At 39.9% G+C, this 19,700-nt stretch overlaps 1 protein-coding gene and 1 long non-coding RNA gene across 10 annotated transcripts in view; one reads left to right on the top strand and one right to left on the bottom strand.

Annotated features, from left to right (window-relative positions):
* zfyve28 (zinc finger, FYVE domain containing 28) overlaps nucleotides 1–19,700 on the bottom strand; it is a 226,090-nt gene that overhangs the window by 69,314 nt on the left and 137,076 nt on the right. For 8 of the 9 annotated variants that reach the window (XM_035426992.1, XM_035426996.1, XM_035426990.1 and 5 more), the window contains 4 exons: nucleotides 15,270–15,359; nucleotides 14,155–14,244; nucleotides 2,686–2,787; nucleotides 853–2,010 (listed from right to left, as the gene is read on the bottom strand). In XM_035426992.1, coding sequence (XP_035282883.1) covers nucleotides 853–2,010; nucleotides 2,686–2,787; nucleotides 14,155–14,244; nucleotides 15,270–15,359 — 1,440 coding nt within the window. The remainder of the gene's footprint in view (nucleotides 1–852; nucleotides 2,011–2,685; nucleotides 2,788–14,154; nucleotides 14,245–15,269; nucleotides 15,360–19,700) is intronic. The other variant, XM_035426997.1, reaches the window with a different exon arrangement.
* LOC118232233 overlaps nucleotides 1,960–19,700 on the top strand; it is a 29,124-nt gene continuing 11,383 nt past the window's right edge. Inside the window, exons 1-2 of the long non-coding RNA XR_004766234.1 lie at nucleotides 1,960–2,049; nucleotides 17,779–17,890. This is a non-coding gene — a long non-coding RNA (uncharacterized LOC118232233). The remainder of the gene's footprint in view (nucleotides 2,050–17,778; nucleotides 17,891–19,700) is intronic.

The raw sequence follows: 19,700 nt of genomic DNA, 5'->3' as shown, positions 1-19,700 counted from the left end.
TGCCACTGCCAACACAACAACAGAACACAAACTCTCTATGCAAGGAACTGGGCTTGTAACTTTGAGGATGTAGGTTCAATTCCCGAGGCACTGTAGTTGCACCCTTGAGCAAGGTACTTAACCTGAATTGTTTCAATGAATATCCACTGTGATAATTGTTTCTACCTAAAGAATGTAACCCAAGTAGTCACTCTGGATAACAATCTGCTCAATGGCCAAACGCAATAGAAATGCATGTTTATAATTGTGAATAAATGTTATAAATAAATTGAAATGTACAACCACTGGAAACCAGCTAGCCTATCATACATATGGGTGCACTGTATCCATGGCACTCCCCCAAATTCTGCTTATGCTGAAAACATAACATCACTGTACAAATAGCTTTTTAGAGTTACTTATTAGGCCACAAACCCAGAATTCACTGAAACCAGCCCTTGTAAAGCAGGAAGGTCACTGGAACTTCTGTCACTTTAATAAGATGAACCACTTGATAGCCCCAAATGAAACAGAATTTTGCCTGTTTGAGGCAGTTGTATACTGAACTCAATGAAATTTGCCTTGTTTTTTTTAAACCCAAAAATATTTTTCTATTAGTTCTACTAACGTTTTGCAAATATCTGGAGATACACTCACAGTAAGGTTACACTTGCCTTCAGTAAGGTTTTTCATTGACCCTGTGCTAATCAAGGGAATTTCTACTATTGCACATTTTACAGAGCTTTTTTCCCCAAGATGATTCTGAAACATAAGAATGAATAGATTCAGCAGCTAATGTGAACAAGGCTGTTCTTTCACACAGGAACACACAGACAACACATGCAAACACACATACACATGCACAGTTCTTACTTGGATCGGGACCTAGTATTAATGATGGCATTCTCTTGCTCTTCCCTTCCAGGCCCAATCCTGATGTCCTGAAGTCCCCTAGTGGCCTGTCTCTGGCTGTCAGTCTGCCTCAGGTGGTTGCAAGACCCCAGGTCCCCAATCTCTGGGGACCCAGAGCGCAGGGTCAGGCACTTTTCACAGCAAGGAGGGGCCTTCCCTGTCCACGGTGTGTGGGCAGAACTGCCTTCCTTCCCAGGCAGGTCATTCCCAGAGGTCAGGCAGTCAGAGGCCTGGGTGACTGGGCGGGGTGGGAAAGGTGCAGCGTCAACAGAGTCCTCACAGCTGCCACAGCAAACACAGGAATGGAGCAGGCTGTGTGTGGCGACCAAGCCACCTATCTTGGTGGGGCAGGGCTCAACACCCTGTGGCGGGTCAGCAGGCACAGGGGAGCAGGGGTTGAAGATGACAGTTGCAGAAAGCTTCATGCCACCAGTGCGGTGGGCAATCAGCTCTGCCGTCTCCACCTCATCCGTGCCTGCCTCCCAGCCACTCATACTAGCAGGGGTCTCTGTGGGATCTGGCACAGAGGCCTTGCTATCAGGGCAGTGATGATTCTTTCTGCGTTGAAGGGCCGCCTCTACCACGCAGTATTGGGACCAGCTGTTCTGGAAAGGGGTAGGTCTAGGGACCTCAAACTCCAAATTGCAGCCCTGCAGCCTCTCAGATTCACCTGTGCCCTCTCCCATCCTCCCCAGGTCCTCCATGAAGAACACCTGATCATCTTCCCCATCCTCTTCCTCCTGGGGGGGTACCCGGTGGGGCGAGGCCTCAGCGCTGTGGTGTGCAGGCGACAACAGGCTAGACATTTGGTCCCCCGCACGGTGCACCATGAGGTTGAGCTGCTCCAGCTCTTCCTCATCGTACTGCATGGAGCAGGCCAGGTTCTCCTCTAGCACCGCATTCAGCCAGCCCTCTTTCCCCTCCCCAAGGTGGGCAGAGCTACAAGTGGGCTCCATCTCCTCCTGCTCCTGATACTGGGGAAGCTCAGTGATTGAGGGGCTAAAGGCTGGGGCAGAGGGGATAACAGGGGATGCCACTTCCTCCTCCTCGTCCTGGGACACGCAGAGACTGCGCTCCAGTGTCTGCAGTTCTTCTTCTGTAAGAGTCTGCAGCAGGTCCCTGCAGGCAAACAGAAAAATGCTGCCATTCACTAACCATGTAAGACAGCACCAACAAATAATGCATTTGAAATGAAAAAACTCAATCCTTAAAAATTAGCAGGTACAAAATGCAGATGCAATAACTGCACCACAATGGATACATCATATGGATATTTGGATACCTACAAGATATCCCGTATCAGTATGCTACTGCATCTAGTTGTAATAGGAAAAGATTAGATACGGTGTGTGTCATGTGTCAGAAACCTCATTGTAAATGAGGAGAGCTAGCTACAGGTGTGGTATCTGGTTTTCATATAAAATGAAGCAATTTTTAAACTATGCCTACAGTCACAATATTTAGTATTCTGCAGAAAATGTATATGGTCATTGGGTGGTGCATCGAGGTAAAAACATTAATTTCAGTGCAGTTACAGTACACACCTCAAAGTTATGAATCGTGCCTGCCAATGGCAGCAGGGTAGCTGGGAAGCCCTGCAGTGTCCATGGCTACATATTTTGAGTTTGTGTTCTGCTAGATTGACAAAAGGTGTTGTGGCAAAGGTATGAATCCATAATTACAACTGAATACTCCTAACCGTGAGACTTTTTTAAAACAAAATTCACAATAAAAAGAGGTTTTAAACAACAACTAAATATTACTGTATCACACTAAGATAGTAACCAAAGATACCTGATCTTCTTCAGTAAGGTGCGAAAGGGTCGAAAAAGCTCAGACATATCCTCAGGCTTACGGTCCAGGTTGATGGGGCCTTCTGAGTATACCACTAGACCACTGTCAGAGAGATTTGGCTTTACTCCCATTTCTCAGTCGTCTCATTGACACATTTTACATTTTTCATACCATAAGTTCATTTAACATAATTTATGGTTCTCGTGATTTGACAGTTGAGTTAGAGTGATTAAGAAATTATGAAAGAGCAGGGAGAGATGCACCATGTACTAGCCCCTACTTTATTTGTGAAGAAAAACAGGCAACTCCACATATTGTGAAATCCAATTATTTACTTCTGTATACAGTCATGTGAAAAAGAAAACACACCCTCTTTCAATTCTGTGTTTCTACATATTAGGTGTAGGCATAGGCAACATCTCAAACACATTTTAGAATAATAAATACAGGTAAAGGTGCACAAAAGTGTATAAAGGCAGAAATTGCCAGTGCATCATAGATATGCCTTAGCATACTTTTTTGGTGATTTTATAATTGTATAATATGTTCAAGGTAAAAACCCTGTATGTTATGCCTTTAATGTGTAACAAAACTGTGATTTCAACAGTTTTTTTCAGTTTTCCATGATTTTCAACAACTTTGCTGTGACTGCTCCAGGAGTAGGCTGTTTTCCCCTTAGAATTCACCAGATATGATAATTTCACAGCTGTTCTTTTAGAACAAATTCCTCCAGTTGGGCATGCCCCCTGATCCCCTCATTGGGTTGTACTTCTCGGGGTCTATGCATTTCAACCCTTCCTATTATAACCACCACCCCCCCCCCCCCCCCCCCCCCCCCCCCCCCCGTATATGCTGTTCCATTGGTTATTGGGTGAAGGATGTAGAAAAAGATACACATGAGATGAAGCTGGTAAATTTAATTTAATTTGAAAAGAAAAAAAAAAAGTTAGCGGCAGAGGAGAAATTTACAAGAAAAACAAACAGCTCTTTCATGAGGCTAGCCATCAAAGCAAGGACTTTGCTAGCTAACTGGATATCTTTGTTGGACTAAATCAGCTCATTATGAAAGTTTGAGCAAACAGCAAATTAGTTCGCTAAGCTCAACACAGTTCAACATTTAGCTGACAGTAGGCTAGGCTTAACATCACCATGAATGGAGATGTTCATCAGAATTTTATATTTATATTTTGGGTTTTTTGGGTGTATATTTTGTTCCTTAATGTTTATGCCATGTCTGTGGAGATTCCTTATAAAAATCCTTTGAAGTGTGCGTGTAGTCTATGCTGCAGGTTTGCGTATGTACTTCAGAGCTCACATTCAATTGGTTCTTGCCCCAGGAATTTTTTTCATGACCCAGCCAAATATTAATTTCTGGCTATGCCACTGGGTTACAGTCAGCATCACTGTAAAATGTGTGAAGATAGTATAAAGCATGTCACTCAAGTGTGATCGTATATCACTGCCAAGCAAGCATGGACTTGATTACACAAAAACAACTAAAGCCGCGTTTCCACCAAAAGTACCCGGAACTACTTTTCCAGGAACTAAAAGGTTCCTTCAGCCCATTGGTGTCTGCGTTTCCACCGCGGTCTAAAGTCCCGCGAAGATTAGGCAAATTAGCCCACTGACGTATGAAAAAGCGACGTTGTCGTCGGTCCATCTGTCCTATGATTTCTTCTGTAACCCCATACTACCACTGAAGTAGCCTACATTATTTTCTAATAACCGGGACAGCCTAGAGGGGTTTATTCCATTTATATACAACGGGTTACCAACAATGACTATATATGGTTACTTTTGTATTTATTGATTTTTATCGATTTAATCACCTGGAATTGAAATATTCTTCTGCAGCCGTTTGGGCATATTTTACCGTTGTCAAGCAAAACTGTCGTTGGTAGTTGAACTTGGACCATTGTTATGCAACAAATAGGATATAACAGGCCAATAGTCAGATTGTAACTGTTTTATATATCCTCTCAAACACATTCATTATGTTTTTATGCGAACATTCACTTTCATGTCTAGACATCCGAGGCGACAGAATGCATTCACATTTCCAATATAACTGGCAACAACAGCAGAAAACATGCACACGTTGTAAACAATTTGCTGTTTGATTACTTTCTCATCGTCAATTCCATATAGGCTAATCGCAAAATGACAAGAATAGAACGAAAACTCGGACTTACGTGAAAATTTAAATTAGCAGTGGTACAGCCACCGTTTGCTTTCCTTCGAAGTTACTGCTAGCCGAGCAGCGAAGTGTGCCCTCCAGATGCGAACCATGCACCATAAATTAGTCCATAGTCTTCCTGGTCTTTTTATGGAATTGAAGAATGGCAGAGTAAAATTACGGCAGTCTGAAAAAGCTAAAGGGACGATTACTAGAATTAACCTGTTATTTTACCCTGACAAAAAGTGCGGAGGGTGATTTCTAGTTTGCTTTTACTGTATCACCAATGTGAATTACGCAGAACTACCGCATACCTCACATAACTGTATCAAACGTTTTGAGTCAATTACAACGGGCTAACAAAGAAAATCCGGAAGAAAATATTCAGCAACCAAATTAATCCGTTTGAATGTTTTTGTACGTAATATGCTGTCCCAGCACGAATGCTTAGCATTTTATAAAACGAATACTAAAGCAAGAAAAGAACAGAAGAGCACACGTTATAATTCCAAGACGTTGGCAGGCTATAACCAAAACTAGGTTACTGCGCCACATAACATACAAGTTTGATTTTAATTATTATGAAAATAAATCGGTTTGCGGCTGCAGATTTTTAAACATGGCGGTTGAAATAATACACTGCAAGTAGTTGACCAATCAGAAATTTTCAGCGCTTGCGCCCAACCCCAAAGGTTTCGGTACTTTTGGAAAGTACTACCCCCCGAGCAGGAACTTTTTTGGGGGTAAAATAAAGCCCTCGGAACTAAATTTAGACCCTAGTTCCTGCGGTGGATAGTACATAAATCTAACCTCATGTGACACACAAATTTTATGTTGACCTTATTTATTCAGCCAAAAATGAGACAACATGCAGAAGACGTGTAAAAAAGTAAATGCACTCTTACTGCTTCATATCAATTAAGAAGGTAATCGGAACCAGGTGCTGCTAATCAAGACTTATCAAAATCTTGTGTACTTGATTAGCAGCACCTGGTTCCGATTACCTTCTATTCGATTCGATTCGATTACCTACTATTAGGATTTTGTGATTACTAGATTAATGTTAGTTATATCCTAATATCTGTGGCGCTGGAACAAGTTTTGAAGTGAGGGGGCTAGAAAACAGGCAATTTGCAATAACATCATGATTCACGACAAGGTCCTGCACATTGGTGTGGATAAAATAAGCAAGCCAATAATTAGTTGTTTGTGAAAGGTTAGTTGATCATCAGGAAGTGTTGATATATACCTGTATATAAAAGCATAAACTGTAACGGTCTAGTCTGGAGCATTCAGGCTTGTGTTAACACAGTATACCAGGGGCAAAAGATATCATATCTATGATCATTTCAGAGAAGCAATTATTGTTGCACATTAGGCTAGGAAGGGTTATAAAGCCATTTCCAAACAATATGAAGTCCACCATTCCACAGTGAGGAAGATTTACAAATGAACAACATTCATTCATTCAAGGCAGTTGCCAAACTACCCAGGAGTGGGTGTCCCAAAAAGTTAACCTCAAGATTCCACCATATGATTCTCCAAGAAACTGCAAAGACCCCTAAAGCTACATCCAAGGGCCAACTGGCTAGAGGTCTGCATTGAGGCGGGATTCCCACGGGTCCTGTTTAGCCTACTGCAGGTAGGAGTGGGCTGTCCGTAAAAAAAGCTGTGGGTCCCAGCATCCCAAAATGATGAATTATTTAGTATAATTCATATAAAAATTAACCTATGTTATGACCATCTAAGGATTCTGTCAGACATGTAATTCACCATTTAGCTGTTCACAGCCATAGGAAGCTTCAAAGTACTCAGTCAGCATAGCCTCGAGATAAGACAGAGCACGCACTTGGGGGGTAGGCATTGGAGGTGTGAAAATGCGTGTGTGTGTGCGTGAATGTGTGTGTGTCCATCCCCCTCCCTCCTCATCCTTTTCATTAGATAAAATATGCAGCTTTCTTTTAATTAAGCCAGTTTTGGGCAACCTGGGAAGAAGTTTACAACTGTTAGTCAGAAGTGGGTATCTGAGTCATAGATGTAGGTCTGGTGTTCTACATTTCATCTCTAGTTATTTGGAATATTCTGCTGTCTTTTGGTTTTTAAATTTTGGTGTTGGCACATGTTTGGATTACTTTGGGACAAACAAGCTTTGGTTTGGTATGTTCTTTAATGTTGTTTTAAGGTACATGAACCGCGTCTTTAAATTAGATGAATATTTGTTGTAAATTTCTTAATTTTCGTCTGGCTGTGAACTGTACATGCTGATAAAGGTTTATCCAACAGCTTGCACTGCCTATCAACAAATTCAGCGATTTAATTGATAATTATTATCTTCAATAATAATTACCAAATTAGAACAAATAAATATATTCTACATGTCAGATAAGTGAGGTGTTTTAACTGTTGATGCACTTCTGTTGTGTTCGGTATTCGGAGTGCACAACATCAAACGAGGATGTTAACAGTTGAAACTGCTGAATTCACATAATCCTCACCTTGCTGACAATTCGATAAAGGATATTCATTCATGATGTATTCTCGCACTTACTTTTCAGACAATTAATAAAGGCCTGTTTTTTTTGCTTAAACGTCATCTTTCCCAGCTCTGGTCACTGGAATGCTTTGTGGTGGGAGTCGAAAAAACTTCCCACATCCGACTTTGTCTGGAACACACACAGCATTAGGAGGGGACCGGGCCAGAGAATTGTGTCAACTCTGTTCACTCCAATGGGCCAGGTTTTTAGAGCAATGGTGGATTGTAGAGAGTCTCAATTAGAGCCCGACCAATGCCAGATTTTTGGGTCCGATGCCGATCCCGATTTTGGAGAGTCCTAGCCCACCGATTACCGATGTTTTGACCGATAGTTTGTCAAAAAGTGCAACATTTTCAAATCTATTTGAAAAACTTATATTTTATTAAAGTTTCTTTATTTAAGAACATTTAACTTATAAGCAAACAAATAAAAATAAACACACAAAAAACTTTTTAGATAAAAAAATGCAAAAGATGATATTAAATTAAATATATACATTAACACCTTGCTTTTATTCCTTTCTTTTCCAGCCATCTATAAAAAATTAATTAAAAAAATCAGTTTTCCAGTTTCAAACATGTATTTTTTATGAATATTATTATTATTGTTGTTGTTGTTGTTATTAATTTGTTATTATTATTTCTTAGTATCTATTCTCAGTAAATTAATTATATTTTCTTATTTTATTCCTACTACATGAGCTCAAAGAGTAAGACTTTATCTAGCGAGCTTCCCTGTCCATAAGAATTCGCTGGTGAAAATAACTACAATGCACTCTGATGCGTGACTAGATGACATACTCGCTCGCAATAACGCATTAGCTATTGACACAGCCTCATTATTTTTTATTATATATTTTCAGTAAGTTACATGAATTATATTTTCTTATTTTATTTCTACTACATGATCTCAAAGAGTAATATATTATCTAGCGGAGCTAATGAGTGAATCAAGTGTAACGTTAGATGAAATTAAATTGACTGGATGAAATACGTGAGAAAAACTACAATGCGCTTTCGTGCAGGTTACCCGCGCTAACTGTTGGTTGATTCACTTCTCCAACAGCAATCCTTCTCTCGTGTTATTACGACAAAGCTAGATAACATGGCTTAAAATGATCCACGTTAGAAGTGTTTTATCGGCGTTTTTACTGTCTGGTTAGCTCACTACGATGACACGTGACTAGATGACACACTCGCTTGCAATAACGCGTTGGCTATTGACACAGCATCATATAGTAGCTAATATCATCTCAGATAAAAAAAACAAATATGTGATGCATTCAATCACCATTTTATTTTGGCTGGTTATTTATTTTAGAATACAGCAATGTCCTCTGGAAATGTAGATCCTACACTGCTTTTGTGCTCACTGCCACTTCAGAAAGGCTTGCTAGCCAGCTAGCTTGCTAAAGTGAACCAAATATGTTAGCTAGCTCGCTCGATAATGAGGATTGATAAACATAGTGGTCGTATAAACGCATTTAATTAAAAACTTTCACTAAATATACATACCTTTATTGTGGCAATCGAATCTGTGCAGACAGGTCTTGCAGTGGAGAATATTGGATGAGGCAAACGTCTTATTACAGAAGTAGCACGTCAGCTGTATTAGAGCTCCCTCTATTGGATAATTATAGTAAATAGCAATTACAACGTTCAAACAGACAAGTACAGATAAATAATCAATGTTTTTTTTGTTTATTATACTTATTTAAAAATCGGGACACATCGGCTGCATAACTGCCGATCCCGATGTCATCAAAAAAGTCAAATAATGGCCGATATATCGCCCAAACCGATACACTGGTCAGGCTCTAGTCTCAATAGTTCTAAACATTGCGGCAGCGCTGTAGGGTGTTTTAAACTTTCTGTGATGCTATTTTCAAAATGTAAAGAAAGTAAAATCAACAGCATTTTTGATATGTATCTTATTAGCCCATTCAAATCAAATTACCAAGCTGCGTGTGGAATGGCAGCTATTTGTCTGTGGATTACACAAACTGCGTGAGAAAATAAAAAAGGAAACTTACATCGCTGATGTAGCCTAGGCGTGTCTCTTGAATCGCAAATGCAGATTCAACACTTCTGCAACTGAGTATGTCTTATTGCAAAAAATACACATGGAAATTTAAATCAGTTCATTTCAATTAAATTTACGAGACACAAGTTGAAAGATATTTGTGTGTGGATAGTAAAACACGTGTGTGACTTCTCTCTTGTTTATGGATCATGATATACGGATTTGTCAATAATTTGAGACTAATCTCTCTCCATATAGTAATTCTCCCCATTGGACATTTAGCTCTATCTGGCAATAACACAATCTGATCAAAGTAGCTAATTACAGAATACACTGGCAAAAGGGTTGTAAACACTAATACACAGGCAAAAGGGTTGTAAAAACTTTGTGGTCACCAACCTAAAACCTCAGGCTGAATTTATAAAGTGTTAGACTATTAAACCAAAACATGGTGTAGCCAGAAGCCACATTTGTTTCATTCATACAGCTGGCTGGCTACTTGGCTACCCAGCTTTATTAAACCAGGTGCATGGCTAGCTAGCCTCCTAACTTCAGCTCAGTGAAAATGAAAAATGGAACTAGCGTTTCCTTCACACTCTTTAGTAACATCACTGAAGTGTAGCTAGCTAGCCAACATTGGTATATATGGCATCAATGACGGACTGGACACCTAACTAGCTGCCCACTAGCTCTTCTGAACAATAGCTAGCTAGTCAGTGACATTAACTATAGTTAAAAGTTAACTTCAGTAAACCAGCTAGCTGCTAGCAGTTTCCACTCACCATCATAATGTTGGGGTTAGCTACCTAGCTAGCGAGCAATAGAGGTGTTGGACTGGACCCCCCTTTAACCAATATTAGTTCGGAGAAATCCCCTTGGAACCGCCATCAACCAGGGGAAACCCCCTGGAAACTGATGTCAGATCAGGGAGTCAGACATGTAAATCCATTACAAACAACTGGTTTCTTCCATCAGTTCCTCATTAAATTGTCCGGGCGAGATCACAAACCTGACATGTACAAATAATTAGAAAACTTGACATTCTGCTCAAAAATCAGATGTCTGGCAACGCTATTTTTGAACAACATTAGTACGTGAGTTGAGAAAGGATATTTGTTACATTGTATCTACACAATTTCATAGAAAAATACAGTAGCACCACTGGCCCGCGTGCCTAGATGGCCCCGCCCTAGTCAAAAAATAATGTAATTATTCAACCAGAAAGGTAGTGAAGATTCCACTTCGACTGTTTGAACGCAAACGCAGGTAACTACAGTGCCTTCGGAAAGTATTCAGACCCCTTCACTTTTTCCACATTTTGTTACGTGACAGCCTTATTATAAAACGGATTAAATTCATTTTTATTCTCATCAATCTACACACAATATCCCATAATGACAAAACGAAAACAGGTTTTTGGAATTTTTGCAAATTTATTAGAAATAAAAAACTGAAATATCCCATTTACATAAGCATTCAGACCCTTTGCTATGACACTCAAAATTGAGCTCAGGTTCATCCTGTTTCTATTGATCATACTTGAGATGTTTCTACATCTTGATTGGATTCCACCTGTGGAAAATTCAATTGATTGGACATGATTTGGAAAGGCACACACCTGTCTATATAAGGTCCCACAGTTGACACTGCATGTCAGAGCAAAAATGAAGCCATCAAGTCGAAGGAATTGTTCATAGACCTATGAGACAGGATTGTTTCAAGGTACAGATCTGGGGAAGGGTATAAAAACATTTCTGCCGCATTGAAGATCCTGAAGAACACAATGGCCTCCATCATTCCTAAATGGAAGAAGTTTGGAACCACCAGGACTCTGGCCAGAGCTGGCCCCCGGCTAAACTGAGCAATCAGAGAGAAGGGCATTGGTCAGGGAGGTGACCAAGAACCCAATGGCCACTCTGACAGAGCTTCTGAGTTCCTCTGTGGAGATGGGAGAAAATTCCAGAAGGATAACCATCTCTGCAGCACTCCACTAATCAGGTCTTTATGGTAGAGCGGCCAGATGGAAGCCACTCCTCAGTAAAAGGCACATGACAGCCTGCTTGGAGTTTGCCAAAAGGCACCTAAAATACTCTCAGACAATGAGAAACAAGATTCTTTGGTCTGATGAAACCAAGATTGAACTCTTTGGCCACAATGCCAAGCATCACGTCTGGAGGAAACCAGGCACTGTTCATCACCTGGCCAATGCCATCCCTACAGTGAAGCATGGTGGTGGCAGCATCATGCTGTCGGGATGTTTTTCAGTGACAGGAACTGGGAGACTAGTTAGGATCGAGGGAAAGATGAACGGATCAAAGTACAGAGAGATCCATGATGAAAACCTGCGTCAAAGCACTCAGGACCTCAGACTGGGGCGAAGGTTCACCTTCCAATAGGACAATGCCCTAAGCACAAAGCCAAGACAATGCAGAAGTGGCTTTGGGACAAGCCTGTGACTGTCCTTGAGTGGCCTAGCCAGAGCCCGGACTTAAATCTGATTGAACATCTCCGGAGAGACCTGAAAATATCTGTACAGCAACGCTCCCCATCCAACCTGACAGAGCTTGAGAGGATCTGCAGAGAAAAATGGGAGACATACCTCAAATACAAGTGTGCCAAGCTTGTAGCATCATACCCAAGAAGACTCAAGGCTGTAATCGCTGCCAAAGGTGCCTCAACAAAGTACTGAGTAAAGGGTAAATGTGATAATTCAGTTTTTTTATTTTTCATAAATTTGCAGAAATTTCTAATAACCTGTTTTTGCTTTGTCATTATGGGGTACTGTGTGTAGATTGGTGAGAATAAAAATGAATTTAATCAATTTTATAATAAGGGTGTAACGTAACAATGTGGAAAAAGTGAAGGGGTCTGAATACTTTCCGAAGGCACTGTATGCCTCTGCTACAGCAGGCTGTCCTCAGAGTTTCCTAGGTAATCTCTTTCTGCAACACAATGAGGTTGGAAATTAAGGAGAACAAGACAGGCAGATCTCGCTGAACTGCTGTATTTAAAGCACCATTTCCTTCTGCCCAGTTTTCCCTGATGTTGCCATGGCATTTAAGCTCTTTTTAACAATTCCTGTGACAATGGGAGTGAGAATGCAGTGAGACCATTTTCAAAACTGAAACTAATGAAGACCTATAGGCTATGCCGGAGAAGTGCCACATCTCAAGACAGACTGTCAGGGATGTCAGTAGACTATTTAGAAGGCTATCGGGAACAGTAGGCCAACTACAGTAATATAGACAATAGCAAGACAAGAGAACAGGGCTACAGGAATCTCTCCAGTGGGAGTAGACTGATTTAATTTACTTTTTTTTTTTTTTTTTTTTATTTCCCTTGATTGTATTAGTTTGCAGCCCATTTGTGTAGGATAATACCCAGACAATACACCGTTTCTTACTCTGACAGTGCTGAAATAATGACGCGGCTGTATGCACGTGGGGGGGACCTTGCAGGGGGGTACAGAGAAACTGCAGTGCCCCAGTGAGTAGCACTGTAAAGTGATCTTAAGTTGTATGTGTACAAGTTATTGAAAGCATTCTTTGGTATTTGTGGGGAGGTATTTGTTTATGATTTATCATTTGCATGTTTGCTTTGATGCAGGTAGGATTTGAACAATGCAACTTCATTCCAAACATTAAATGCATATGAAATTTGTTTGTGATGCAAATCCGGTGTGCGTTCATGACTGTTTGAGGTGGGCATGGGCCCCCAAACGAGCATGGTGTGGAGGGGTGGTGCGGTTAGGTCGCCATCTGCAGATGGGGACGGATAAGTTTAGCTGGCCTGCAACCGCAGCTGTAGGCAATTGTAGTAATTTCTAACTCTTTATCTGTTCTGCCTGCAGTGAGACCTGAGGGCTGGAATGAAATGCAAATGGCGTATATATCGCCTATTCTGTTCTCCTGTTGTGTGTGTTTTGTTCGTTTGTTTATTGAAGTGCACAATAAAAGCCTATGTGCGTCTGAGACTTGCGGATTGTTTGTGGGGAGAGGAACAACAAAACCTGTTATAATGGCTATCACAGAAGGGTTGCCAGGAGAAACTCTTTCTCTCCAAAAAGAACATTGCCGCATGGCTTGTTCCGGGACCTTAAGAATGCTGTGCATGAAAGTATGCTCTCAAACATCAACATGAGCTAAATTAGTTTTGTAAGGAGTGGACCAGAATTCCTCTGATGTGATGTAAGAGACAGATAAACTCATACGGGCAACAACTACTTCAGGTTATTCTACGTGCTGTTGAATCATGGGGGTTACTTTTTGACAGGTGGCTTTTCTGTGTTGGATTTTTTTTTGGTTGAATAATGACAGTAAAATCTATTGCACATTATTTGTCACATGACATTAGATTCATCTACTGTTAGGACTTGGTAGGGACTAGATGAGGGTTACATAAGTCCTTATATGTAAAACCATCAAATTAAAAGAGGATGCACATTCTCTCACCTCTATGTAAAACCACTCTATGTAAAACCATCAAATTACATAAAAATATTTACAAATCACTGGCACCATCATATACAGTTTATAATATTATTATAGAACATGTTTTCTTGTATATGCACTAAAACTTTACTGTAGTTACATTAACCTGTATAAATTAAAATGGTAAAATCAGACGTTATCTAATGTATGCTGTATTTTGTGGGACATATTCTTTTCTTTCTCTATTATAGCATTTAACATGTTTCTGGACATTCATTCAGTAACTTCAGGCACAGGAAGCACTCACCATACAATAGCAAGCCTGGGAATGGTGAACATTAGAGCTGGCTCATAATCATCCATCATGTCTTGTGTGAGGTAGCCCAGCTTTAGTGCCCTGCAGAAACACACCAGAGCACACATACCTGCCAGAACTGCTTAAATGCTGAGGTCTCCCTTACAAAGCCATATAGTCAATACCATAACTAGCTGTGGATGGCCGATACACACTGAAAATATTATTGTATTTGTGATAAGTTTACGGTTAGAGTATAATACATCACACATACGTAAGCAAATGCCTTTTGTTTTATTTTGAACACACATTGCCAAAAAAACGCCTGTAATGATGTAACACCCAGACACCTTTCAGGAGGAGTCATAATCAGGAGATGGGAGTAGAGAGAGAGAGATATTTGAAATGAAGGTGATCTGTTTGCTGCAAGACTCTAAATATGATTTGGATATTTTGAGGCACTAAATTTGTTTGGGTTAGTTATCAGATGGTGCTTTTTGTTGTACAACAAATGAGATGAGAATATTTTTTTGGCAAGCATGTTGAATTGCTTGGCTAAACACCTATGTGTTGGGGGGGTTAAAAATTTAAGGGTGGACATGACTGCAGGAAAAGTACCACTTTTGTTCATTCTGTTGAAGCACTGTTTCTGAGTGTGGATTGGCCCCACTATGTTTCATCCCTTAGAAGCAACCCCCAGTGGTCAATCAGGCACACAGTCGGTATGCTCACGCTGTACTCAGTGCCTTCTTTCTACTTGTGTCTGTCAACAAGGACTGTAGTGTGAAAATAAATGGTAGGTATATATCATCCTTTTTGGACTGTCTCGTTTGGTTTTGGCGATCCAAGTTTTTGTTGCTTTGATGGGTTGGTGTTTTGTTAAATAAAATGTACATTTTGGTTGCTGATCTCTACGTCGTGTACCATCTTGTTACTCGGCCCAGTCTGGGATATAATAACATGGTTAGTGAAAATATATAAATAAATGTGATTGCTTCAACTGTGGTCCCTGTGAATGGTGTAGTCCACATGTGGATGTTTGCATGGTTTCTGTGGTTTGAGGTAATATCCCTGATTAATAATGGAATTTGCAGGAAGCCCCTCCCCCCACCAAGGCCCCACCTCACCTCTCCACTGTCTCACAAAAGAGTACAATCACCTCCTGCTGCACATAATAGTCCCTGGGGGATTTCACTGGCACCATGGCTGACACATAGCTGAGGTCGAGGGAAAGAAACAGAAAAGGCAGAGGCAGAGGATAGAGATTCTATATAACTGAAATAGACTGAATATTAGAGAAATGTTGTATCTCACAGTCAATAACATATCTCTGACTATGAATTTTGATCATGAGTAAAGATTATGATATTGTAAAAATGGAGATAAAGTTGAGGCCAAAAGTTTACATACACCTAGGCTAAAGATATTCAAACTCAATTTTTCACAACTCTGCATATTTCATGTTACCATACATTTCTTTTGGCAAGTCAATTAGGACATCTACTTTGTTCACATCACAGGTAATTTTAAAACATTAGAGGCAGATTTATTTCCACTTTAATTCACTATATCAGAATTCCAGCTGGTCAAACATTTACATACACCAAGTTGACTGTCTCTTTAAACAGTCTGAAAGATTCCAGAAATTGATGTAAAGACGTTTTAGAAGCTTCTGATTGGCCAACTGTCATAATTAGGAGTTAATTGGGTGTTAATTGGCACCTGTGTCTGTATTTAACGGCCTACCTTTAGAGCCACAGCCTTGATACCATGGGAAAATCTAAGCAACTCAGCCAAGACCTCAAAAGGTAACACGAGCATCTGTACAAACAACTGAACGCAAATATAAAAAACTTGGGACCACACAGACACTGCATCATTCAGGAAGGAGGCACAAATTAACTCCCAGGGCTGAACAAACTTTGGTCCGAAAGGTTCAACTGAACCCCAAGACAACAACAAAAGAACTGGTGAAGAAGTTGAAGGCATCAGGTACCAAAGTATCTACATCCACCATTAAGAGAATCCTACATCGCCATGCCCTGAAAGGCTGTCATGCAAGAAAGAAGCCCCCCTCCAAGACTGGCATAAAAAGTCCAAAAAGAAGTTTGCAGGTGATCACCAAGACGAGCAGTGTTCTCTGGTCAGGTGAAACAAAAATTGAACTGTTTGGCCAGAATGATCAGTGCTATGTATGGAGGAAAAAGGGTGAGGCTTTTAATCCGAAGAACACCACCCCAACTGTGAAGCATGGGGGTGGCAGCATCATGTTGTGGGGGTGTTTTGCTGGAAAAGGGACTGGTGCACTTCAGAAAATAGATGGCATCATGTGGAAGAAGGATAATCTCAAAATACTGAAGCAACACCTCAAGACATCAGCTAGAAAGTTAAAACTTGGTCGCAACTGGGTCTTCCCAGTAGGACAATAAATTACCACTGATGGAAATAAAGTGGATACCCTAACTGACTTAACATATGAAATGTGTGGTAACATGAAATGTGTGGAGTTGTGAAAAATTGAGTTGTATGTCTTTAGCCTAGGTGTATGTAAACGTTTGGCCTCAACTGTAGATGCTTGAGGCCATGATCATACATAGTCGTGGTCGTGGTGATAGATGCTTGCAGTCATGGTTCAGACTTATTCCCGTGACACATAGAACAGAAAATTCATATAGGATGTAGCTAAAACTGTTGGTGCCATCAAAACATTTATTCAGCGAGTTCCCTACTCAGTGCACTGACTGTCTCTACTCCAGACAAAAAGAAATACATATTAAGTGACAGTAAGAATTGGCAATACGGAAAAGACTAGGAAATCAATATAAGAATGACACTGTTACTCATTTCTGCAAAGCAATCATGACAATCCTGGTGAAAGGGATTTCAAAACAGTAATACCTCCATATAAACTTTACATTTGTAATGATTGTAATGAGAGTGGGTGGAATTACATAGCACCTTTCCTGCTAGGATTTATTTCTACTTATTCATTTGGAATTGGTGGACAATAGGTGGTGGTTATTTGGTTAGGTTATATGGTAAACACACAAGAAAATGGATTGATTGAAATTCAACATTCGATTATTAATATGGGATCTGCTCAGTTGTCATTTTTAAAATATTGCTCCTCTAATACGACAAATTTAGTTGTAAAACAGCCTAGTTTTTAATAACATTCTACATAATTTTGCCAATAAACACATTTACTTCTTTAAATTTTAATAACTGAAGCCTTGTGGTGCACTCCGTCAAGGCTACATCAATATGCCCATATTCTTGGAATGATGTCTGTGGTTCTCAGTCCTGGACACAGAATCAATCAATCAATAAATCAATAAATCGTCTTTTATTTATACAGTGCACCTTAGTGCAACACAAAGTGATTCACAATAAATTAAGAGGACAGATAAATTAAGAAAATAAAAAGGCATTAAGAGCTATTAAATTAAATACAACAAAATGCAAAAGAGAAAGAAACATGAAAGAACAGAATAAATTAGGAAGCATTCGGTAATTTAGATATAAGTACTTTTAATGGCAGGCCTAGATTTTGCAAGTGGTAGTGACTTATAGTGGTTTGTATGCGTGAGTAACTTGGAATTTTTGAACGTTGAAAACGTGTTTTTTTCCCCCCAGATTTGTAAATGGAGTGCCATGTTCTGCGGTTTGATTTTGGCTGAGTTTGCCTTCTCCCACTGAGGAAGCAAGAGCAAGGGGTGAAGTCCATTGCCAATGGGATGAGCTCACAGTGAGTACCTAGTACTCATGGGAGTTGTAATATCATGTTGTACTACCACAAATTGACTAAACTGTTTCAGATGCCTTTTGCGAACTATTTACAATCATTTTTTAATAGAAAATGCTACCGAAAGGTCATCCACCTTAATGAAGTGTAAGAGTGAAAAAGTTGTACGGCATTGCCAAGTTCTAACCGCATTTGGCAGATGTTAATGTCAAGCCCTGCTCATGTTCATTACTGCAGACGGCAGTGTAGTATAATGGGTAAGGAACTGGGCTTGTAACCTAAAGGTTGCAGGTTTGATTTCTGGATTTTTTTCAGATATCAGTTCTTTTTGCAATCTGTTTGTAATGAGAAACTGATATGCAGTGCATACAAATGTAGACTATGAGAAGTATGCATACACATTCTTACATGGCAACATGCATACATCGTAGCCAGTCCCGGATGTAGACTGGTGTGATTGGAAGGCAGAGCGAGATTTTGGGGGGCCAAGCTTGTCACAGAATTTGTGATGAGTAGCGCAGAGGACCTGGGTGTAAAAATGTGAAATAACCCTTTAAGAAACGCTTTTGGGAATTTTTACAGTGTGATCAGCGTATACCGCTTAGCACTGGCACTTTGCTATATATATATAAAAGAAAGGCTGTGATATACACAGTATGGCACGGTGCCACAATTTAAAATATAAAAGGCTGGGAGCATCAGGAATGTAACAGAAATCCCTCCAGTTTATGTAGGCAGTGATTTGCTGGCCATCCAAAGAGCGTTCATTTACAAAATGGTCAGCTCCCAAACTGGCAACTTGTTTGCCCATCTGTCCTGCTCCATTTTCTGTTTTTTCTTCAGCAATGCAGTTTTTGTGTTTATAAAGTTAAGGCATTTTCATATGCTGAGCTGTAGGTAGGACTCGTCTTTCCTTTCTTCCTCAGCTAGACCAGTGATGTTACGTGACAATATGAGAAGAAAAATTTGGTAACAGTTCTGAGAAATAGAACACTTGACATTGGACAATAACATGCACAGACATATTTCCCAGCAATCTTTGCACATGAGAAAACAACAGTAGTGCCAAAGAAATGAACATGAATGATGTAATTAAATAGTTGAGACAATATTTTTTTCTGCAGAATAGGCATGTAGGTGAAGTTTGACATGATCACAGACTATTGTACAAAAAAGAATCTAGTAACCATGAGCGAGATGAGTTTCCTTATTTAATGGTATATAAAGCAGAGTGTATTAGCTATTCACTGTACATGCAGTTGTTGAAGTAACGTGAAATAGCAGTGAAAAAATGTTGACAAATGTACTTTCCTCACATAGACTACTACTAGTTATAATTGTGAATGAGTCATGTTTTTTTAAAGTGAATGTTTTTAATGGGGTATTGTAGACACTACAGATTAAGTAATTGTTTGTATGTTGTTTGTATGTCGGTAGATAAAGAACAGGGCGAGGAAACCTAAATTTGGAAATTTGCTGATAATAACTTTTTCTACAGTTTCCAAGTAAAAGAAGTAGTTAGTAGAAACGGCACAGTGTTCAGCTGTTGCAAGTTTTTATGAAAATGAATAAATATGCCATCATGAAATGCATATGGGTCCCCGTGCGTGAGTTTTGCTAAACATATGCATTGAAGATTGTGATATTCTGTGCAAAGTGCAATAGTTTAAAAGCAGTAGGAAAGTATTAGTTAGCAAATAAGTATGCATAAGAAATGAAAGATTTGCCCGAGTCTTGATTCGATGCTCTGACTTTGCAATTTGAAGGCAATTTGCGCCACACAAGAAGTAGCTGCTCAAGGTGTGAATGTTCT

Source organism: Anguilla anguilla, chromosome 7, assembly GCF_013347855.1.
Source record: "Anguilla anguilla isolate fAngAng1 chromosome 7, fAngAng1.pri, whole genome shotgun sequence".
Classification (NCBI taxonomy): Eukaryota; Metazoa; Chordata; class Actinopteri; order Anguilliformes; family Anguillidae; genus Anguilla; species Anguilla anguilla.
Note: the sequence above shows the minus strand (reverse complement) of the source record. Positions and strands in the feature narration are given on the sequence as shown.